At 38.9% G+C, this 25,912-nt stretch overlaps 1 protein-coding gene across 11 annotated transcripts in view; it reads left to right on the forward strand.

Moving 5' to 3' along the window:
* Nucleotides 1–25,912, forward strand: part of si:ch211-285f17.1 (sickle tail protein homolog) — a 104,163-nt gene that overhangs the window by 39,931 nt on the left and 38,320 nt on the right. For all 11 annotated transcript variants that reach the window (XM_017467159.3, XM_047154080.2, XM_047154092.2 and 8 more), the window contains 3 exons: nucleotides 2,399–2,597; nucleotides 6,688–6,781; nucleotides 17,815–18,491. In XM_017467159.3, the coding sequence (XP_017322648.1) occupies nucleotides 2,399–2,597; nucleotides 6,688–6,781; nucleotides 17,815–18,491 (970 nt within the window). The remainder of the gene's footprint in view (nucleotides 1–2,398; nucleotides 2,598–6,687; nucleotides 6,782–17,814; nucleotides 18,492–25,912) is intronic.

Below are 25,912 nucleotides of genomic sequence, written 5' to 3' on the forward strand. Positions count from 1 at the left end.
TTTTTATACCATATTTATATGGTATTAAAAAATAAAATTAAAAACTTCTGGTGGACATCCTCTGGCTAATACTGGCAAAAATAGAGAGGGGGATTTTAGTTATCAGACACTGTCTGACAATGAGTAATAAAGTGGTCATTTTATTAACTTGTAAACTTGTACAGGCTAAGGTGCACTCCTAAGCACGTGCACACACACACACCTTATACACTAAATGCAAGCATTAGTTTAAATTCACTGATATGGTGGCAGGCCAAAAAGATTTATTAAAAGCATGACCATTTGAATAATTATTAGTGACATTAGGCTACATTTAGCTGACAGGACACGGGCTGAATGGCGATGCATGGTGGACCATTAGGAGGTAGTTTATAACATTGCAATGCGTTAGCCGGTTATTGTTAATGACGCTATCACAAACATTACATGGAGCATAACGTTAGCTGGTTTCATGGCTACAATGCCAGCTGCCTCAAACACACATGATATAGGGCCGTCTTTCAGGTGCTTTGCCAAATTCCAGGTGTTTCCGGTTACACACCGGCCTCAGAGCATCAATTATATATTTGTTGTCATCCACCTTGAATGTGAAGTATTTCCAAATTTGACTCTTACCACCTTTCCTCTCAACGATTCGGGGTGGAGCTAAACTTGTCACCATCTTCTGTAGTTTTTCCTAAGCTATCTAGCTAAACTATCTTCTGATCGCTAAACTATCGTCTGTAGTTTTTCCTGTGTGCTTGTAGGCGTTCTTCTTCTTCTTTACCACTTGTGGACCAACTAAAACACTTACGTATTTGCTGCCCCCTTCAGTTCTGGAAGAATTGCAACCTCTGTACCTTTGCTACCAACGGTACCTATGCTACTACAGAAAAACAAGTACCGTCACGTTTTAAGAATGTTGGTGCCGACTTGGTACCGAAGTATCGGTTCTCGTGATATCCCTAGTGTGTAGCAAGTTGACAAGTGTGATAGGCAATTGAGGAGTAAAAGAGATGCGTATGCACAGGTGCGATTCTTCGACCGGTTCCTTTTCTTTTCTTTTTTTTTTCCATACTGTAAATAAGCAAATGTACTTGGTACGATAACCATCAACTTTCATACTATGGTTTACTGTAAAACCGGTAGACCACTGCAACCCAACCAGAAACATTTAGTTGCAGTTATTGCTGCACAGGGGAGTCACACCAGATACTTAAAGCAAAGGTTCACATACTTTTGCCACTCACATATATGTAATATTGGATCATTTTCCTCAATAAATAAATGACCAAGTATAATATTTTTGTTTAATTGTGTTCTACTTTTAGGACTTGTGTGTAAATCTGATAATAATTTAGATCATATTTTTACAGAAATGTAGAAAAATCTAGTTTCACAATCTTTCAAGCACCACTGTATATTTTTAATATACTTTGGTATATAATGAGTAAATAATTGAGGAAACGAAAGAATAATATTGGTCAATCAAGGACGCTTGCACTAAAGCCACTAAAGCATAAATGACACCCATACATTTGAGAAACAGAAGAGAATTTTGGATTTTTTTAAAGGGGTCATGAATTGAGACATCAAATTTCCTTGATCTTTTGACATATAAAAAGTCATTGTACTATAAAAACATCATGTACGTTTCAGAACTCAAACCTTCCTCATTAGTCCAAAAACAGCTTTTATTAAGCTTTTTACAAAGCTGCCAGAATGGTTCGTTTCATATTTCGTCTCGGTATGACATCATAGTGTGATGGAAGATGTACATCATTGCCTCTTTAGCCCCGCCTACCAATTCGCACATGTAGTTGGAGGGGAGTACTGTAACTACGAGAGAGGGAGAGAGACACACAAACATAGGATTACTCCAGCAAAAAAAATGATAGAGATGCCCCTGAGGATTACAAGACCTTGTGCAGTGCCAAGTTGTGGAAAAACACAGACACACATCTGACTCTGGCTCTGACATGTATGGCTCTATTTCACTGGTTGCCATTTTTCAACATTGGAAGTTTTCAAAACAATCCACACGTGTAATGGCGGGGCGTTGAAAATTACCCAATCATAGCAGTGGCCGTTTACTTACAAGTCTTTAATGTGACACATCTATCAAAATGGAGTGTTTCAAAGACAGTGTTTGTGAAAATTTTTTGTGCATTTAAGGACACTGCAATGAATAGGAGCTGTCTTTGTTTCTATTGTTCACTGTCTCACAGGAATTTCTGAAAGGTTTTTACATGCGTTTCTATGGAATCATAAATATAACGGGATGTATTAATGTACATCTAAAAAAAAAAAATTAAATGTTTGGAAAATTTATTCTGAATATCTCCCCCCCCATTCTCCCCCCTCCCCTCCCTCCCCCCCCCTCCCCCCCTCCCTCTCCCCCTCCCTCTCCCTCATTCAGGTGTGCTATACCTGCAGTATGGTGATGACACAAAGCAAATCCGAATGCCCAATGAGATCACAACTGTAGACACAGTGCAAGCTTTGTTTGTCAGCGCCTTCCCGCAGCAACTTAGCATGAAAATGCTTGAGACACCCAGCACAGCCATCTACATCAAAGATGACATGAGAAACATGTACTATGAGCTGAGTGATGTCAGGTATGTAGTGTATGTGTTATTGATATAATCATTTACCATGCAACATTATGATGCTATACCATAATAGCGAAATGTGAAATACTCACACTGTTAACCTTATGCAATGCTTGTGCTTTATTTGTGTAACACACTAGCTATATGATATTCCAAATGTAAATTTGTGGGGGTAAATTTGTGGAGGCAGCTGGGGTGGTTTACTAGAACTCTATACACCCATGAAATCCCCAGATGCTGATCTGTAATTCATCTAAGATGAAAGCTACTTAACAAATTGTCTGACCAAGCAAATATGTCTTCAACCTAGACTTTACAGGCTAAGACTGTGTCTGAGTCCCAAACACTAATTGGAAGGCTGTTCCACAGCTGTGTGGCTTTGTAGAAGAAAAATCTATGACCCCTGCTGTAGTCTTCATTCTTCATTCTAATTAGGAATCGATGCAAGTGTGGAGGATCATAGTCATAAACCAAAATATGCCTATGTATATTACTGTGGGGTGAGACCATTAAGTGTCATTTAGTATTATTCTGTTATCTGTGAAAAGTTTTACGGGAAGCAAGTGTAGTGTGAATAAAATATGTAGTGTGTAGGGCTGCAACTAATGATTATTTTCGAATACTTGGGCGATGCTTTATTCATTTATTTATTTATTATTAATTTTTTTTTTCCTGATTAATCGGGGGGTTTGAGTACCCTTTTTTCCCCATTTATTTAAAATAAAATCCACACACGGAGTGTTACATATATAAACTTCAGACTAAAACTTTACACAACTGTTTGTCCAATTAAATAAGACTGAAAATAAGCCAGTACACACACACTATTAATTTAGGACTATTTAGTTCAGTGCTTTTTGTGCATCCATAAATACTTGTGTGTGTGTGTGTGTGTGTGTGTGTGTGTGTGTGTGTATATGTGTATGTGTGTGTATATATATATATATATATATATATATATATATATAAGTTTTGTATAATAGTATTTCTGCATTGTTTTATGGGTGCACAAAAAGCACTGATAATAAAACTCCTAAATTATTAATAAAAACCTCCCTTTCACTGCACCTTATGGTTTCTGTTACTCGCTGCCTTTAGACATATCGTTTTACTTGTGTTTACTTTTGATCAGTGTTTTTATTAGACTTTACAGATCTTACACGCGCTCCCACTGTGTATCACCACAATTGAGGAGCAATGTGGCCTCATTACTAATATATCACTTCCGTTATAATAAACGACAGAATCTCCACTAAAAGCACCAAATAGTGGAACCAAGTGTGCAAATACAACATATATTGACAATAAACTTAAATTAAGCTTAATTTTAATTAATCTAATTAATTTTAAGCAACTTTATCAGTTTCCCTTCCACACAGTGGAGCATTTTTGATATAAACATAAGTTTGTGCTCGTGCATCACTTTCGTGTGTCCGTGCTACACAAGCTCCGCTTTGTAAAGTCTTCTCCGCAGTGTTTAATATAAAATGCTACCCTGCCTTAGAGGACTTGGAGGTTGCACACTTTTTCCCGCCGTCACTTGACAATTACGCCTCCGTCTGATGGTGACTGAAGTCATGTTTGGAATAAAAGGTAACATTGACATAAACAGTAAACAAGAAATTTATTTTTGTTGACTCTGGGTATCTGCTAAAGCCAGCGGCGTCGCATTGCATGCGTATGACGCCATGTGCCACTGACTGGGAAACGTCTTATACTTCCGGTTAGTTAAAAAAAACTCCAGTGTTCTATTTGAGATAATATAACCTTTCTAAAATTCATGCACTAGACGGTAGAGTACATAGTATAAGTGTACAATACTTCATTTGGGACAAAACTTTAGTCAAATGTTCTAGTTCTAGTAAGAATCATGGCTTATGCATTTTGGACTAACTGAGGCTTGTTTATGTATTGCTTCTGAAATGGAAATAAGATATGCAATGATATCTTCTGTTAGGTTCCAACTAGAGACTGCATCATTAATCACACCATGGTCTTTACCTGCTGCATATGGTGCAATCAGAAAGCTTTCTTCTAGATGCCTGTGGTCCTTGTGGAGTACTTTTGTCTTGTCAGAATTAAATAAGAGGAACATACTCAGCATCCAGTATCTAATGTCTTAAACATGAGCTTAATAAATAAGTCATCTGGTTTTGCTATAACATATGCATTACTAATTGCAAATTTATTTTGGTCAGTCAGATAAGTCCTGAACCAGCTTCTGTTAACTCCAACTAGTCTATCTACCCTGCCTTTCTAAACATGTCCTCTCTAAAACATTCCACAGCATTTTCTCTAAACAAATGTAATATCTACAGTGTTACTGTTAGCAGCAGATCCTTTAAGTCCTGTAAGTTGCAAGGTGGTGCCTCCATGGATCGGGCTTGTTTGTCCACAGATGCTCGATCTGGGGAATTTGGAGGCCAAGTCAACACCTTGAACTCTGTCATGTTCTTCAAGGCATTCCTGAACATTTTTTGCAGTTTGGCAGGGCACATTATCCTGCTGTAAGAGGCCGTTGTCTTTAAGGAATACCATTTCTATGGAGGGGTGTCCTTGGTCTATAACAATGTTTAAGTAGGTGCTCCGTGTCAAAGTAACATCCACATGAAGGCAAGGACCCTAGGTTTCCCAGCAGAACATCACACTACCTCTGCTGGCTTGTCTTCTTCCCATAGTGCATCCTGGTGCCAGCTCTTCCCCAGGCAAGTGACTCACACGCACCCAGCCGTCCATAAGATGTGAAAGAATGCATGATTCATCGGACCAGGCCACCTTCTTACATTGCTCCATGGTCCAGTTGTTATGGTCCATGTCCAATGTAGGTGCTTTTGGCGGTGGACAGGAGTCAGCATGGGCACTATGAGCAGTCCGGAGCTACGCAACCCCATTCACAGAAAGCTGCAATGCACTGTGTGTTCTGACACCTTTCTTTCATAGCCAGCATTAACTTTTTCACCAATTTGTGCTACAGTAGCTCTTATCTGGTATTGGACCAGACGGGCTAGCCTTCACTCCCCACGCGCATCAATGTGCCTTGGGTACCCATTAAACTATTGCTAGTTCACCGTTTGTCCTTCCTTGAACACTTTTGTTAGATACCAACCACTGCTTAGTGGGAAGAGCCTACAAGAGCTGCCATTTTGGATATGCTCTGACCCAATCGTCTAGCCATCGCAATTTGGCCCTTGTCACAATACGCTTGCCCATTTTTCCTGCTTCCAACACATCAAATTTGAGAACTGTCTGTTCACTTGCTGCCTAATATATCCCATTCTTTGACATTAATATGTGAATACCCAATTGTCATGGCCTGTATTTTTATGGTCACAGCTCTGTAACATCATAAACACATGCGTGTGTAGCAGGAAAAAAAAAATGGTTATAGCTGCACAGCAGAGATAGGATTGCTGCTGCTGCACTTAAACTTCTCAACAGGCACAACACACACACCTCTTTAATCTTTAATAAGCTGGCAACCACCTCGTGCCTTATATAGTGATGCAAGTATGCATGCCATAGTGATCTAAGCTGAACTTTGAAATGCACTCCCTTCTCTCTCTCTCACTTTTTTTTTTTTTTTTTTTAAATTTCTTTCTTTTTTTTTTTTAATCATCAGCCAGTGATACTGAATTATGGTCACATGAGTAGAACCTACCACATAATTACACACGCATGCACACACAGACACGTAAACACAGACAAACGTCTGTCAGAAATTAGAAATAGCATACACACACTTTATTATTGAAAGTGAGAGTTTATTGTACTCTTGCTTGGAGATAGTGGTAAATCACTTTGTCACACAGTTAATGTTAGAATGATCAGAAAGCACGGTCACAGGGCTTTTTAGGGACACTTAACTCATGGACTCCACCTTCAACGAAGAGTCTACCGTTTCGTCTCTCTGCTCTGTGCCTGATGGAATGTTTTGTCTCCTCTCACCTTGTCTCTCTCCTCTTTCTCGCATCGATGTGCCCTCATACTTTATTCACCCTGCAGTAGACAAGTTCAGGAGACAAAATTATTTTCAGCCACATTCTGATGGCGATGTTTGGGAGGCATTTATGGACAGTTTGGATCTCTCCTTCTGCAGGAACATCACAGATCAGTCGTGCCTGAAGGTTTACCACAAGGACCCAGCACAAGCCTTCAGCCATGCACCGCGGCCCAGCAATGGAGACGGCAGGGTGAGTGCTAGCCCTGATCAAATAACCTTCATCAGGAAACAAATGGTGACTCAGTGGTTGCTCATGTCCATCTGCCACGGGGCCCAAAGGTCCAATATCAAGATTGCATTGCTCTTAACAAAAAGCTATCACGATGATGATGCATAATTCATAAAGGTCTGTCCCAATTTTGTCACTGTGACAGCATTTAACACTCCAGATTGAGAAAGAATGTTTCAGGTCATTTGGAACATGTGTCTGTATCAATTTGGAAATATCAACTGGTATGTGAACAGGGTGTATTGAGGTGTAATTTTAATTTCATAGTCAGGGCATAATCAAGCAGCTAAATAATTTTGTTTTGTATGCACTAATGTGTTCTTGTTTCAGTAACTTTTGAAATAATTAACATTTATAGATTACACATTGCGTTTTTAGGGGATTCTGGAGCAAACATGTATAACTTTTCCCATGTACATTATATCTTCTTTGTGTGACATTCGATTCAAGATTTTTTTTTATTTCCATTGGATTTTGGTCACTTTTATTTCCACATTAATAGACTTTCACTACCCTGCAATAAACAGGCCCTCTCTTTGCTCTCTCTGTAAAGAATTTAATTATCAGACTCCCCAGACATGTACTGCTTTGTTTCCTGGGTCTAATTTCAGGGGGATTGGTGTGGACCATGGTTGTCCTCACTCTGTGCTCAGGATAAAAGTCAGAGACCTTTCTCTTACTTTATTTATCCTCATAATCCTCCCTAATCTCCCTCAGTGCTTGGGACCAGTATAACCATTTCCTGGTGTGTGTGTGTGTGTGTGTGTGTAATCTGCAGTGTGTCTAATCTGCAGTCTGGTTTTGACCTAACCTGCATTAATATGTGTTTGATTAAAATTTTGTCTTGCTATATATGTGTGTTGCTGAGAGGAGTGAGCTGTTGTGCAAATATTTGTAGTCTTGTGACTTTACAGGCAGTACAGCCAGCTCTGGTGTTTTATGAAAGAAAACAAATAAGAGGAAGCCTTTGTTTGCACATATACATTACAATACAGTTAAATTCTTTCTTCAAAAATCCTAGCTTGTTACCAAGCACGGGTCAGAGCGCAGGATCAGCCATTATACAGAGCAGATGGCGCAAACTCAAGTGCCCAACAGTGGCAGCTTGGTGGTGCTGGAGCTTGACCCCTTGACCTTCTGATCCCAGAGCCCACTGAGCCACCATTGCCAAGCAGAGACCCACCCAAGGAGATCAGCAGTGTAACAACATAATGAAAGTCTTTACTACAATAGTAACATTGTCTTCTATTTGGTTTTTTTTTTAAGCAAAACAGGCCTTTTTTTTCTAGACAAATCAGCTTCAGGATATTAGTGCAGGTTTAACATTCAGGCATGATGTTTGTACTTGGATCCACATTAAAATGATCATAATCATATCAGTGTTCTACTTATTATCTGAAAATGGTCTTGAAAGCTTTAAGGCTGAAGGTGAAGATTCTGATGAATGAAAGAACTTTTGTGTACTTGTTGCTGGGCTGGTACCATCAAGTTTGCATGTTTTGTATGTTGATTTTATGGATTTTTTTTTTTTATATAAGAGAGTGCATGTAGTGTACCTTTTTAATTAGCTTTTAGAGTAGTCGTCCTTAAAGTTTAATTAGCTTAAATATTTTTTTATTAATTGTTATTTTTAATTTATAAATAATTTACTTGCCTTAAAACAAGAAATAAGGCTCAGAATTTAACAAGATAAATAGCATGATAAGAGACTGACAAATAGCAGAGTATACATTGACAAACTAATCAAGGGTTTAATGCAGAACAATGCATGGTGTCTCATTTATACACGTGGATCGAAGAACTTGTAAATTTGTGTACAGCCAGTACTGCCAGTATGCAAAATAAAATTGCCATATTCAAATGTACAGCATGTGCATAATGCACATTGATAAATCAAATAAAATTATGAACCTCATAGGCAATGAAGTAGATATACAGAATAAAGTACTTCCTCGGGCGCATGGTGGCTTAGTGGTTAGCACGTTCGCCTGTGGTCTGTGTGTGGAGTTTGCATGTTCTCCCCGTGCTGCAGGGGTTTCCTCCGGGTACTCCGGTTTCCTCCCCCAGTCCAAAGACATGCATGGTAGGCTGATTGGCGTGTCCAAAGTGTCCGTAGTGTATGAATGGTATGTGTATGTGATTGCGATGGCACCCTGTCGAGGGTGTACCCCGCCGCGTGCCCGACTCTATCCTGGGATAGGCTCCAGGTTCCCCATGACCCTGAAAAGGATAAGCAGTACAGAAGATGGATGGACTTGAATGTCTTGTCTAAGAAGTATATAAGAAATAAAATAAGTCAACCATCTTCAATAGCACCTTGCTATTGAAAGAATTATGAAAGAATTATGTGTGCTTCCTGACCACTTGGTGACAATGTTTTAAGAAGCTCAACCGTGCGCCATAAATAACCTATACAATAATGCAGTGATAGTATTTTCTGTTCACATATGAAAAGTCCTCATAGCTGAGTGATTTTTGTCACTATATCTGTGCAGTCTATTCTCCAAATTACAATTAGAAGCCCTGTGATTGTGTGAAAATTCCTCATTACTGTTTTCTTTTCTGCCACCATATTTGGAATTGTAATGTGTTGCACCATGAGAGATATGAATGTACGTGTTTTGTTTGCCTCTCCAAAAGTAGGAGTAGTTGCAGGCAGAAATGACTAAAATTGCATGGGAAAAACAAAATGGGCTTAATGACCTGCTCATCGCTCACATCAAAGAGGTATCTGTACCGGTTTCAGTAAATATGCTGTAAAAGTAATGCTTTCTGGCTTAAAAATAAATCACACAACATCCCCCTTAAAAAATGGAAGATTACATACTGTATGTAAGCGTGGATCTGTGACTGAATGTAACCTCACCATAGAACTTTACTGTTTCCACTCGGTCATAGAAGTATGGTTAGATATGTACATAACATTCCTTTCTATTTAATTTTGTTCTTCCCCTCCAGGGCACTTTCATTCTATCCCCTAGATTCAAGTTAGCATAAGTTTCTTAACTGCAAATCAATATATTAGTCATCAAATGTTAAAACTTCCTGATAACACACTTCACCAGATACTAATAGGTAGCACTACTGATATCTTACTTTATTAAGAATGAGAATAATTAAAATGCTGAACCTGCTCTCGACTGAGGAAGAAAATCATTCAAGTGCAGTTGCTGTACTCTGTGATGTGTTTGAACTCATCACAAAGCAGAGACTACATGTTTACCAATAATCCTTGCAATTCACAAACTCTTCAGACTATAGTCGTGACACCTTCATATGCTTTTGTTGCAAATGGCAGTTTGTACAAATTTTTTCGCACCAAATCTTGATTTAAGTGTGTGGAAATGTTATGGCGGTTGGAGGCGTTACATGCCTTTTGAGGATTTTTATTTATTTATTTATTTTTTATAACTAGTTAATGCACTCCCAGTGACAAACGGTCAAGTAGTCTCCAGTGCATAGGCAAAGCAGCCATGCATCTTTAGGGTAGACCAGAAAGAGATGCGTCTTAGTGTATAACCAGTTCACACCAAAAGTCAGAATGTTCCCACTTGTTTGCATACAACTGGGATGTAGATAAGCACACACCCTCTTTAGAGAATGTCTGACACTTGCAAGCAACATGCAAGTATGCTGGGGTTGTTCTCAAGGCCAGACCCATCATTTCAGATTGAAGTGCTGTTCATCTACGACTGCAGGTCTGGGGACTGTGGTTTGTTCATCTCAAGTGGTACACTGGATACATTTTCTGTATTTATTCCATAGCTACCTGCTTATAAATTGGCCAATAATCCTTATGCAGAAGTATGCACAGACCCTGGTGTGGCAGTGGGCACTAAGCTGACTTGTATACCCTTTGGGGATACCCAAACCCAAAGGGAAAGGACTATGAAGTGGATAAATTTCCTGTATTTTAAAGAAATTAAAATGTGGATCTGTGGCCTCATTAATTGTGTTTGCTCACTGCTTGCATTACACTTGATATTCCTAGTGGACAGAAGGCAAATATTTTAAGAACGCTTTAAGCTTCTTGTATCCAGAATGGTGGGGTGTCTACATGCCTTTTTGGAATCAGAAAATAACCCAGCCAGATGCACTCGGTCCCATGTACTGACTGTATTGCCTGTTTCTGTATTAGGTACTGCACTTGAGTCATTATTGCCAGTTGCATGGCCCTCGTGCCTCACATCAACAAAGAAACTTCAAAAGAAATGTATTTTCAGATACAATACCCAGATGCCTCTGTACTTTCAGTGTATCATGCTTTGAAAACGTGGTCACACCCTAATCCGACATAAACCATTTTGGTGTTCTTGGTTTGCCCTGTGGAACTATTGTGACTCACGCTGTAGCCTGTATAACTCCAGCCAGCTGCTCTTGTGATGTCTGAAGCACACATTTGCAGGAATAATGTGATGGCTAGGTACTAAGGGAAACACATTTGTATGGGTCACTGTTTTTCACTGATTTCAGTGAGTCCTGTTTGGGCTCATTCTGATCAAGCTGATGATTTTCAGTCTCTCAATACTGCAACTGTGGTGTTGGGCTACATGATTGGGTTGCAAATTTAGGCATATTGTGTAGTGGTGCAATCATTTAACTTTAAGTTGAGATGATTTTAGTAATGACAGACAATAGTTTGTCTCTGTATATGAAGCTGCTGTACTAAGCCCTTCCAAATTCTGCATGCCACGCCGCCTGACGTTCCCTCCAGAATTTCACGTATTAACATACAGTTCGTCTTCGTTATGGGTGTTTTCATTTTTAATTTTCGAAAGCTTCAAGTGCAGTTAATTATTTGTGAACTAGTGCTGACTGATTTTTATTTGGTTAATTCAAATTACTGTTTTAATGCGATTTTCAAAATGTTTTAATCGAGACTGTACATGTTTATATATACACACATACATACATACATACATACATATACATACATATAGATATAGATATAGAGATATAGATATAGAGATATAGATAGAGATATAGATATAGAGATATAGATTTTATATATATATATATATATATATATATATATATATATATATATATATATATATATATATATATATATATATATATAGAGAGAGAGATGATTTTCTTGTGCTTTTGGGTCAGTAGTGGTGTACGTCTTGGAGTTCTGGCATGGAAACCTTCTGTGTTTAGTACGCACCTTACTGTGCTCACTGAAACCTCTGTGCCTGTCACCACCAAGTCTTGCTGCAGGTCTTTTGCAGTCACTTGAGGGTTTTTCACAACCTGTTTTCTCAGAAATCTGGTTGCAGCCGTTAATAGCTTCCTTTTTCTGCCCTGTCCAGGTATTTCATTTATGCACCTAGTCAGTTCAGGTATTTCATGTGTTGCAGCTCAAGCACACCTGGTGCAAATAATGAAGCCCTTGATTAGTTGCACTAGGTGTGCTTGCGGCAACACCTGTTTTGCATAGTTTATATATATATATATATATATATATATATATATATATATATATATATATATATATATATATATATATATATATATATATAATATATATAATATATATATATAATATATATAATATATATATAATATATATATATAATATATGAGATGCACCGATACTAAATTTCTCAGCCGATACCCATAACCGATTATTCAGAGTGATATCAGCCGATACCGATAGTTCTGCTTTTTATACCTTCGTTTAAATTAATAATAATTAATTTAAAAGAATTCTGAATGAAATGCAAATACAAATGTTATTCTCTCCATTTCATTAAGTTGTTTGACAGTAACTGGTCTCATAAACAGAAAACACATTAATTAACATTAACACGTGAACTACATTCTGAAGATTAAAGTAAGATTTCTTAACTTATTAAATGTTATTAATTCATATTAACATTGACTGAATTGTAAAAACCCTCCTGTTAGTCTCACATTCACTCACCACAAACACAAGCATTTCTACTTCATTGAACAACAAACTGGTAATATGATATAAACTTTTTATATATTAACTTTAACTGGATATGAAAAATACTACTCTACAAATATATTTTTCTGTGCTCTCATATGTGTGTATGTGTATATATATGTATATATATAATATTTAAAATATACTTTTTTTTTTGTCAATTCATCTTCAACTTAAATCTTTCAATGGTGTACTGCTGCTTTAATTCACTTCTGGTGTAAAATTTTATCAGTGCAGAGATTACAAACTGCAGTTTTGTTGTCATTTCACACAAGGGACATCATCTTTACACACAGCACAAAATGTATGTGTTTTCCCGCCCTCTTTTTATTGACATGATATAGTCGGTCCTGGTCATTGGATGTTTTTATATATATATATATATATATATATATATATATATATATATATATATATATATATATATATATATATATATATATATATATATATATATGCGCTGCAACTAACGATTATTTTCATAATCGATTAATTGGCCGATTATTTTATTTTTTTTACACTGTATGAGTGTAAATTTGCTGTTCCTCAAAATAATTCAACACACAGCCATTAATGTCTAAACTGCTGGCAACAAAAGTGAGTACACCCCTAAGTGAAAATGTCCAAATTGGGCCCAAAGTGTCAATATGTTGTGTGGCCACCATTATTTTCCAGCACTGCCTTAATCCTCTTGGGAATGGAGTTCATCAGAGCTTCACAGGTTGCCACTGGAGTCCTCTTCCTTAACTTTTAATTAAATACGTACCGTAAATGCTTTTTTCCATGCTTGTAACACTGGTAAAAAAAAAACAAAAAAAACAGTTGCCTACCAGGAAAAGTCATTGATCGCTATCTTCATCTTCCTCCTGCACACTAAAACCACTAAAGTCGTCGTCTTCAGTGTCAGAATTGAACAGCCTCAGAATTACCGGTACTTCGTCACACACTTCCTCAGTCTCTCTTTCGTTGTCGCTCTCAGTGTCATTTACATCTCGAGGAAAATTCGCCCTTGAGCTTGTGCTGTCCTCTTCATCACACAGCAGTCCAGCCTTTCGAAACCCGCTGGTGATAGTAGATTTTTTGACACTGCTCCACGCTGTTAGGATCCACTGGCAGACTTGAGCAAAAGTTGCTCTTCGCATGCTATTTCCTTCTTCGACAGCCAGATCGATCGCCTTTAACTTGAAAGCTGCATCATATGCATCTCTTCGTGTATTTTCCGTGATGAGGGGGTGTGCATGAAGCGCAAAATGACTGATCTGAAGAATTTAGTGTGAGTGCGTTTGATTTAATTCGAACAGTTTCATTGGTCCACTGTGACCTGTTCGGTAATTTCATTGGTCTGATGTGACTAGGCTAAATGTTTTGGCGGCGTGAAGCTCGTTAGCTCGTAAAGATCCATAAATGTGCTGCATCATTGTTTAAGCCGCAGTGTTCAAAGCGTGTGAAAAAGTAGCGGCTTATAGTCCAGGAATTACGGTGTGTGTGTGTGTGTGTGTGTGTGTGTGTGTGTGTGTGTCATATATATGTGTGTGTGTATATATGTGTGTGTGTGTGTGTGTGTGTGTGTGTGTGTGTGTGTGTGTGTGTGTGTGTAAAATATATATAAAATAATGTGAACATTGCACTGCTGCCACACGACTGGCTGATGGATAATTGCATTGTAGATGTACACGTGTTCATAATGAAGTGCTCTGTAAGTGTATATACAAAGTACGTTTCCAAATAGTACTGTTTGTTAATCAATACAGAATCTTTCAAGAGAGGATGAAGATCTAAGGATCAATTATTTTTTCCATCCCTATGCAATATATGGTAAATTCTACTGGATGTAGATTTTAGGTCTCGTTTGTGTGTGTGTGTTTGTGTGTGTTTGCCTTATTGTATTACCTTGTTTAACAGACTAGGATCACACACCCATCTTTTTACCAGGCGATATTGTTGCCCTCAGTCCCCTAGGACAAATTTTTTGGACTAAATTTCTACAATCCAGGCCAACTTTATTTTTGAGTAATAAGCCATCCACTTTGTAAGGTTATTAAAATAACACAATCATACAATGTATTTTAAAATAAACAATTTCCTGTCATTATTAGCTGTTATGTAATAATTAAGGTAGACACCCCAAAACGACCCCAATTCATCTGTTGCATGTTCATCTGAGTGTGTGTGTACAGAGACTGGCGGCGTAAAGCATTTAATCCATTTAATTTCAGGTATATAAAAAAATATATATATCCTGTGGAATTTTTAAAAAATCATGTTCAGAGAAACTGTGGTATGCACATCAAGACATGTTGGACATTTAAACAAATCATTTTGTCTAGAACAAAGTTAAAGATTTCAGGTGTGTCGTTAACTTTGTGGTCTGCAGTTCCTCTGAACATGTCCACAGGATATTTTTATTGCTGAACTAAAGCAACCAGAGATATCGGCCTCACCTCTAATGGGTGTGGTTCTGCTTTAGCGTCTGACTCAGCACTGAACTAAAGCTTTGATTGTTAGAAAAGAGAGAAGCACAAAGAGTGATTGACTGTCTGACCTTTCAAATAATGCCATGAAAAAGCCACAGGTCGAAAATGAGTTTTTGTTTTTGTCTCTGGTCGGTGCTTAACAACTTTCAATACAGATGTGAAATATGAAAGTTTCGTTCACTTATTTACATTGAAACCAACACAGCATTCTGCACAGCAACTAACATTAGTTCCAGGTGCGTCACACAAAAGTAATATGAAGTAGCAAAAAAGTGATGAGTTGCATGTTTATAATACAGTGGATTTATCATACTGTTCCACGACAATGTAGATTTGTAGATGTGATGTGACCAAGCCCAATATTTAATAGAATGATATTTATATTTCTCATATAAATGTCAAAGTTCTAATCAAAGTTACCTGAATTCAAATGTGTGTATGTCTTATTAAGAATTAAAGAATACTTTAACAATCTAGTACAAACAACAGTACAATGCCAGAACACACACGTTGAGTTTCGTTCCAGATAGTTTCACCTTCATGTATGTTAACACGTTCTGCCAGTGTCACTGCTGACATGGTTATTCCTGTTGCTCCTCATTTCTGAGGCAACAGATAGGAAATGTGATCCGGTCTCTTACTACTGTTCTTAAGCATTCTGGGGAAAAATGATCTAATTTAGCAGCCACAGCCTCACATCAAAGTGTCTCTGTCCAAATATGGAGAAATGGCTGTGGCCCTTCACAGCTGTGGTCGAGTCAGCACGGGCTCTATTGTTTGTGTGTGCTGCCTATGCAAGACTGCATGAGTTAGCATCATTTATGTTGGGTCCCAGACCACATTTACCTACCTAGCGCTCTCTCTCTCTCTCTCTCTCTTAACAGGTCTAACACACAAGTAACAGGTCTGGGTCTGAGAGCAAGCACATGAGCTCAAAAGCCTGCACATGGACAGTTTGCATGGCTCTTTAGGGACATAAATGCTTTGTGTCGTAATGTGTGTTAAAACCTAAGCGTTTAAGAGTGTGGTTTATAAAAGCAAATTGAAACTAAATTGTTCTCCTTTACCCGTGAAGACCGTGAAGACAGTGACAGTATAGGTCTGGCAGAGGATCAACAGGGAAGAAACCCAGCATCTGGTGGTGTGTGTGTGTGTGTATATATGTGTGTGTGTGTATATGTATGTATGTGTGTGTGTGTGTGTGTATGTGTGTGTGTATGTATGTATGTATGTATGTATATATATATATATATATATATATATATATATATATATATATATATATATATATATATATATTACATACACACACACACACACACACACACACAAAGTGCTGTAATTCATGCACCGTTCCCCTGATTTGTATATAAGTACACTTAAAGCTGAAAGTCTGAACTTTCATGTTCAGGCTATATTCATTATTCAATTTCAACCCCAATATGTTGTGGGAGACTTTGTCCGGTGTCCAAATATTTATGGACCTGACTGCATAAAAAGAAATATCTCTTTAAATCATGGGATTCTCCTGCTGGCAGGTGTATGTGTGGTTATGGGAGGCACAGAAATAGTCATTATAATATTATATCGTAACATTAATGTGATATTTTTCTAAATGATTCCTTATGTTCATTAGAGAATGTGAAAAAAGCAGTGGCAGCTCGACTATGTACATCAGTCATAAAACAAATGTTATTGTCATCAAGTTGTAATTCACAACTTAGTGACCAGTGATTTTTAAAAATGTTGCCATTTGACAGACATTAGCTTGTGTTCCATTGATTTGTTTTCCTTCCCTGATGTTGCGGGGAGCTACTTGCTTACGGACCAGTTTAAATCTGTAGAGTTGTTATTACACCTAGTGGTCAAAATGCAAACCGCAACAAGAAGTAATCGAGGAATCGCACTGCCCCACGCGTGTTCTTTGTTCACGTTTGAAGTTATGTCTTCCTGTTCTAACGCTTGATTTATTTCTTTTTTTGTTTAGTTTCAGCCTGTTTGTATGGTTTTGTGAGGAGATGCAGTTGGTTAGTTTTGACTGAATTTCGCTGAAACCTGTAAATCCTCATTAATGATATTAGCTCTGCTGTGTTTCTCACACATAATGACATGGTGACAGGAAACACACCTGTTGTGTCACAGTTGATCAAGGGTGCATCTAAAACTACTCAAAATGAGCTGCTAGAGTGTATGCTGGATGGTTAAGTGTTATTGACACTTGACTGCCTATTACCGGATATTACTGTGTGTCTACTACTACTTATAAATAGTAACCTGTAGCATAAGTCAAGTGTGATGGCCACTTGACTTAATTTTGTCATTATTAATGTTGTCATGAGCCTCTACTGGAGAATAGCATTAAAGTCTTATTTTTAATAGTATCCAGAATTTAAATGAAAAGAAAGTAAGATTAAGTAATGGCCTTGTGTACCCTAAACAGAACAAAAGTTATACCCATTTAGCCAGCTTCAGACTTTTCTATATACACATGTTTCTTGGGACAGTAATATTTTCAGACAAGTAATGTTTAAAATATTGAATTATCATCTTTCTCCCCCCCTCAGATGCACAGAGAGGCGATGTACACAAGTCGAGATGCTCCTCCTCTGATACGTCAGACATCAAACAGCCCATCTATGCCCCCTACTCCCCACTCAATAACTGCTTTGCCTTCGCGCATCCCTTTTGGACCCCGCTCATCAGGCGGAGGAGCCACCATGCCTCGTGAGAGAGCAGGCCATCCACTGGCCACACCCACACGCTCAGCTTCACCATGCCCCAGTGCCATCCTTGAACGGCGTGATGTCAAGCCGGATGAAGATGTCTCTGCCAAAGGCATTGTAAGGGGAGGAGAGGGAATCTACAGTGATCCCTTTCTGTTACATCACCACGCTCCACCCTCAGAAACACTGGACCAAGGCTACCATAGAAGTTCTATCCGTTCTTATGGAATTTCTGGAATGACTATGGAGCCAACTGAGCATAACTCTCTATTTCGGCAGAAAAGTTGGAAGACTCCACCCCCATCGCCGCACAGGATGGGCGACATGAGGATAATTGACATACAGACCAGCCAATCTCAAAGCAATTTGGGTCTTGAAAGATCTTCACCGGTCAGACAATCATTAAGAAAGGAAGGGCCTATTGCAGTGGATAAGGGCAGAAATGCAGTGGGGTCCCCTGTGACTTCTGATCTTCAAGGTCATGGTCCGCCGGAGCTGCGTAGTGAACCTCAGACACGGTAAGTGTCCTTTGTGGAGAAAACAAGGGTGGGAACCTACATAGATATAACTGAACATGCATCTCCTTAACATCATCATGCAATTATGCATACTAACCCTGAATTAATGCTATAACTCTATATTCTTACACAACAAACTGTAGGGGAAATACAAGGTATACACCAACAATATGGTGTGTGTGTGTGCATATTTTTATATAAAATATACATACATACATACATACATAATAGGGTGGCTGTGGCTCAGGTGGTAGAGCGAGTTGTCCACTAATCGTAGGGTTGGCGGTTTGATTCCCGGGTGACATGACTCCACATGCCGAAGTGTCCTTGGGCAAGACACTGAACCCCAAGTTGCTCCCAATGGCAAGCTAGCGCCTTGTATGGCAGCTCTGCTACCATTGGTGTGTGAATGAAACACAGTGCAAAACGCTTTGGGTAACTGCACTATATAAGTGCAGACCATTTACCAATATACAGTATCTCACAAAAGTGAGTACACCCCTCACATTTTTGTAAATATTTGATTATATCTTTTCACTAAAGAAATGACAGTTTGCTACAATGTAAAGTAGTGAGTGTATAGCTTGTGTAACAGTGTAAATTTTTGTGTGTATGTGTGTGTGTGTGTGTGTGTGTATATATATATATATATATATATATATATATATATATATATATATATATATATATATATATATATATATATATATAAAAATCTATCTGCAGTATCTCACAAAAGTGAGTACACCCCTCACATAGGGCTGCACAATTAATCAAATATTGATCGCGATTACGATTTTGACTGCCCACGATTACATGAACATGATCGACTGCGATATTGACATTTAAAGTTCATCCTCCGCTCATAGAAGACTCAGCTGCAGATCAGATCAAGCGCTTCCTAAACCTTCAGCCAATCACATAGAGCGGCACAGGGATGACATCATTTTGTAATGCCAAAACCCGGAAAGGGGGTTAGCATTTTAGCACTCAATTTTAGCTGCCAGTTATGCTTCATTTTCCAGCACTTTGCGCGAGGGGAAATCATGACACTGACATGATGCTAAATGGCACTACAGCGGTTGTCGGACATTAAACATCATCACGCCGAACAGGAAAAAACTCTGCAGGTAAACTCAGGGCTCTACAGTGCGACCATTTCACTTGCATTTGCGACTGAAAAGTACTTTGTGCGACTGTGACTAAATATTTCTTCGCACCGGTGCGAGTGACTCGGAGTTGTGTAATACGATCGGAATAAAAACGACAGGAAGTCGAAAATGTATCTACACCGCGCAACAATTACTTTCACACTGCTTTTCATCACATCAGTCAAACAAACACGTGTGTAAATACTGCAGAGAAGCCATTATGATGAAGATTAACCCTGTACATCAGGGGTGCCCACACTTTTTTGACTTGCGAGCTACTTTTAACATGACCAGTCAAAGAGATCTACCTACACTAAAAATGCGAAACATATATATATATATATATATATATATATATATATATATATATATATATATATATATATATATATATATATATAGAGTATACTTCAAATATGTATACACACACAATATATGTTCATGTATCTTGCATAACTGCATGAGCCCTTATGGCACACTACAATTCACTACATTTTTGGTCATTACCTTACTCTGATGACTTGCACTGAATAGAATCAGCCAGGGTTGCATAGTCCGGACAGTAGCTGCTGGTAGCCAGCCTCAAGCAGGCCTCCAAATGATGATCAGTCATTGTGGAACAGTATTTGGACTTAACAATCTTCATGTGGGAAAAGGCTGACTCAGATAAATAAGTAGAGCCAAATAATGCAGTCAAGGAGGTTGCACATTTCCTCATGTTTGGGTACTTTTCCCCTGTGAGTAAGTTCCAAAACTGTCCATGAGCCCTGGACTTCAGCTGAATGTCAGTCTGTAGACTCAAAATCTCATCCTCCACTTCAGACGAGTTCAGGTGAAACAGCGTTGCAGTTTTCGATGCGAGTGAATCAACCTCGACATTGTCCCTAAATGGGTAGCACATGAATGTAGCGACTGGCTCCAGTAAAGCAAAGTCTTGAAAGCGTCTGTCAAACTCTGACTGACAGCTGTCAATCTGCTCCATGTAGCGTGCAATGTTAAATTGTGCACAAGCCTTCCGTTGCATCTCCAGCTCTGACGCGAGGTTTTGGAAGTTCCCAAAATCATGGCACTGCAGCTTTGAGGACAGAAGTTGCATTTTCCGTTTAAAGGCATTAACTGAGCTGATCATATTGACCATGGTTTTGTCTTTTCCTTGCAGCTCCAAATTAAGCTCATTTAACATGTTGGTCAGATCGATTAAAAATGCCATGTCCAGCAGCCACTGATCGTCATTGAGTTGGGTGTATTCTGCATGTTTAACAGCAAAAAGAAACTCCCTTATCTCCGGACAGAGCTCTCGAAATCTCTGCAGGAATTTACCCCTACTAAGCCATCTCACGTCAGTGTGTAGCAGGAGCTCAGAGTGGTCGCAGTCTGCCTTCTCCAGATGCGCACGGAACAGCCGTCTTTGAAGTGATCTAGCACGTATAGAACAGGCGATCTTTGTTGCCACATCCATGATCTCTTTCATGTTTAGCATTTTTGCAAACAAGGCTTGTTGGTGTATTATGCAGTGGTAGTTAAGGAAGTCAGGGAAAGCATCGTCTTCCCTGCACTTGGCAATGAATCCATTTGCGCTGCCAACCATTGTGGGTGCACCGTCTGTGACTGATATCAATTTGCACACTGGGAGCTGGGTTTTGTCAATGAAGTCTTTAAAAGACTGAAAAATGTCCTCACCCCACATGTGTTCTTTCATGGGCAGTATTGTTAACAGCTCTTCTTTTGCAGTCATATCTGTAAACACCATCCGAATAAAAACGCACAACTGGGCTGCATCACTTACGTCCGTAGACTCGTCCCATTGCAGTGAGAAACACTCGCAATCTGTGATGTCCTTCCAAAGCTGTTGTCAAATCCTCGGCCATGACTTCACAGCGCCGTGTAACTGTACTTCTTGATAGCTGGAGAGCTTTGATTGAAGGTAATATTTCGGTTTTATTTTTAAAGTCCCGAAACAACGAGTCAGCTGCATCTACGAATGCCTCTTTTATCATCTCTCCATCTTGGAATGACTTCTTGTGTTTAATGATGGAGTGACTCACCCGGAACGATGCTTCGGTGGCTGCCTTAGCGTTTGAAGTCAGTCGTGAGAAAAATGACTGCTGTCTGGACAACTGTGATTTTAGTTCCTTCACTTTCCTCTTTCTCAGCTCGCTTTTCAGAGGGAAGTCAGTGTCGTAGTTTTTATGAACAGTCCTAAAGTGCCACTCCACATTTCCCTTTTCTGGAATAGCAATGGTAGTTTGGCAGATCAGACAAACGCATTTCGAATATGACATCGTGAAAAAAAAAATCATCCTCCCATTCCGCATGGAAGTGATAAGTTTTCGGTTTCTTGCGTGATCATGCTACCTCACTCATTTTGTACCCTTTCTTCAATAGGAATAAATTGGAAAGTTAACTCAGTGATTTCGCTCGCTAGCCTTTAGCGCTGGCGTGTTTGATCGCACACGTGTGGTTAGAGAAAAGACGAGATCTCAGACTGGCTGCTCTGTACATCAACGCTAACATCTATTTTTTTTTAAAATGGCAGTCTACCCGCACTTCCTTTGTGATCGACCTGTCAACGCTATCAACGCTAACAACTATTTTTTTTTTAAATGGCAATCTACCCGCACTTCCTTTGTGATCGACCTGTCGATCACAAAGGAAGTGCGGGTAGATTGCCATTTCAAAAAAAAAATAGATGTTAGCGTTGATGTACAGAGCAGCCAGTCTGAGATCTCGTCTCTTCTCTAACCACACGTGTGCGATCAAACACGCCAGCGCTAAAGGCTAGCGAGCGAAATCACTGAGTCTCACATCCGATCTCACATCCGCCATCTTTTATTGATCCCGCAAAATGACCTGGACTTTCACCTGCTTGTGTAGACACAGCGGTGAATTAATAATAATGATAACGCTACATGGTGGGTTTACTTCAAACTTCTTTTTCAATAAATAATTCCTCACCAATCATAATCAAGAGTAGTAACTGTTCAGTCTGACATTAAACTTAGTAGGGTATCTCTTTAGAAGACTATTAGTCTTTTTCCTAATATGGATCATTTTTGTGTTAATCTACTTTTAATTAGGACTCTTAATTGTTTAAGATATTTAAAAATAAATATTTTATGCTTGTTTATTTATCAGTTAACCAACAGTATTCATCATTGCTATTATTTTAACTCGGTTAACAGTAACCATGAGCAAAGAGCTTACATTTAACTGTTTATGACCTCCTGATTTAAAGTTTAAACAAAAAAAGATTGGTATCTGGATTGGTTTCAGTCATAAAAATCCTGATCGGAGCATCAGTAATGAACACCATTGAACTAAAGCGCTCTGCATCTGACGGGTAAATGAACTCACCCAATCACATCCTATATGAGCTTATTCAGATATCCACACAATATACACAGAGCGGTTTGAGAACTGACTCCAGCCCAGAACCATGACAGTGGAAAATGTCTAATAGTGCAACTTTAAATATATTTAAGGGCAGCAGACTTCAAACACTGAACATTGAGGTTTATTGTATTTGTTTACAAGGTAAACAGGTTAACGGTTGTTTTTTGCATACAGTCTGTAAAATTAACTGAAAATATTAAATTTAGTTTATCAGAAGGTGAATTCATTTGTAATGGCTCACACTATGTTCCTAAATTCTGTCATAATTGACAAGCTCAAGTTTTCTCATGCCTACTTGTGTTATATTGTGGCACATTTAATTTTACCATCTTTAAAAAATAAAAATAAAAAACCTCAACTTCAACCGTGCTCCTAAACTTTTGTAGTTTTGTAATTGTAAAGAAATTGTTACCGTACAGCCCTAAAACTGGTTCAGGTATAAATGGTAAATGGCGCACTTATATAGCGCTTTTATCCAAAGTGCTTTACACTGTGTCTCATTCACCCATTCACATACACACTCGCACACCAGTGGTAGCAGAGCTGCCATGCAAGGCGCTAACTTGCCATCGGGAGCAACTTGGGGTTCAGTGTCATGCCCAAGGACACTTTGGCATGTGGAGTCATGTGGCTCAGGAATCGAACCTCCAACCCTACGATTAGTGGACAACCCGCTCTACCACCTGAGCCACAGCCGCCCCCACACTGTGTATGCTGTGCACAATTCCCCTCCAAAAAAAGTGGATGAAGATTCATCCACAGAGTAAATCCGTATTATGGAAAATGTTTTAAATCAAGTTTGGAAAAGTTGTTGAAAGCTTGGTGATGGTGACGTTGAAGTCGAGTGACCGTGGTGTAGTTCGTCTATAGCGTACGGTTAGATGTTTATTTCTGGTGATTGTATTTAGGCTTCAAACTTCATAAAAGTTGTGTTCATTTGTGAAAATTATCTTCATGGACAGAACGTGTTAGTGTTGTAAACTTTTGTTGATCACAGTGCTTATTTTTTCTAATAATCCAAAAGTCTATGTGAAAATCCTATTGGGTTTTGTCGAGGGAACTGGTGTAATGCTAACTTCCTGGTTCTGGTACAAAACGACGTCGTCCCTGCACCAATCTATTGGGTGATTTGTCTGCGTCTCTCCTCCTGTAAACACTGTTATTGCCTTTTCTGCAGACGCCTGAATTCTTTATATTTGGTTGCATATTGTTATATTTGATGCATATTTTCATTTGGTTGATGCCATTTATATTTTTACTTATCCTATATTTTGGGTACAACTTTATTTATGTTTTGCTTCTACGTGATGACGCACTTTAAGGACCAGTCTAATTTGATGTAAAGATTTGTACATTAGCAGGAATGTAGCACAACATGGAGGTGAAAGCAGCGGTCTGTTTATTTAAATGTGAAAGTGCAATAAAAATACGTTGTCCCTAAAATCAATGAATAATCATGATAAATAATTGTGATCTCAATATTGATCAAAATAATCGTGATCATCGTTTTGGCCATAATCGTGCAGCCCTACCCTCACATTTTTGTAAATATTTGATTATATCTTTCCATGTGACAACACTGAAGAAATGACACTTTGGTACAATGTAAAGTAGTGAGTGTACAGCTTGTGTAACAGTGTAAATTTGCTGTCCCCTCAAAATAACTCAGATACAGCCATTAATGTCTAAACCGCTGGCAACAAAAGTGAGTACACCCCTGAGTAAAAATGTCCAAATTGGGCCCACGTAGCCATTTTCCCTCCCCGGTGTCATGTGACTTTGTTAGCGTTACAAGATCTCATGTGTGAATGAGGAACAGGTGTGTTAAATTTGGTGTCATCACTCTCACACTCCCTCATACTGGTCACTGGAAGTGCAACATGGCACTTCATGGCAAAGAACACTCTGAGGATCTGAAAAAAAAGAATATAAAGATGGCCTAGGCTATAAGAAGATTGCCAAGACCCTGACACTGAGCTGCAGCACGGTGCCAAGACCATACAGTGGTTTAACAGGACAGGTTCCACTCGGAACAGGCCTCGCCATGGTCGACCAAAGAAGTTGAGTGCATGTGCTCAGCGTCGTATCCAGAGGTTGTCTTTGAGAAATAGATGTATGAGTGCTGCCAGCATTGCTGCAGAGGTTCAAGGGGTGGGGGGTCAGCCTGTCAGTGCTCAGACCATACGCCTAACACTGCATCAAATTGGTCTGCATGGCTGTCGTCCCAGAAGGAAGCCTCTTCTAAAGATGATGCACAAGAAAGCCATCAGTTTGCTGAAGACAAGCAGACTTAGAACACAGATTATTGGAACCATGTCCTTTGGTCTGATGAGACCAAGATAAACTTATTTGGTTCAGATGGTCTCAGGCGTGTTTGGTGGCAACACTGGTCTGTACTAACAACTAGAAAAAAAGCAGGCTAAGCTCGGCCTCTCCCCAGCAAAAAGAAAATACAGAGGGAGAAGGAACGCAGGGTCTTTCATTAATGCACATTTTGACAAGCAATGAAATTCACTGAGTACACAAATGATGCCCTGTCTGTTTTTTCTTGAAAAAATTTGCCCCCTTCTTCCGAGCTCTCCAATGAACTAGAGATTTAAATTAAGAAAACGACAGATAAACACATGATGCTGCTGGTTGCATTGATTGAGATTACACTTGTTGTGGTTCAAACACCAGAGAGAAATGTGAGCTTTTGCTTTGTGGCCACAACGTGCAGTGAGAGAATGAACAAAGGCTGTTGGATTCCTTTTGGTGGTAGTGTGAGTATTGGGTTGCATGCTTCCGGTAACTGATAGGGGTGTACTAATGAAAGCCCCCCCCCCCCCACCCTTTCTGTGGATGCATGGTGCCTACAGAACTTATGCTGATCAGCCA

The sequence above is a fragment of the Ictalurus punctatus genome, chromosome 1, assembly GCF_001660625.3.
Source record: "Ictalurus punctatus breed USDA103 chromosome 1, Coco_2.0, whole genome shotgun sequence".
NCBI classification, from domain to species: Eukaryota; Metazoa; Chordata; class Actinopteri; order Siluriformes; family Ictaluridae; genus Ictalurus; species Ictalurus punctatus.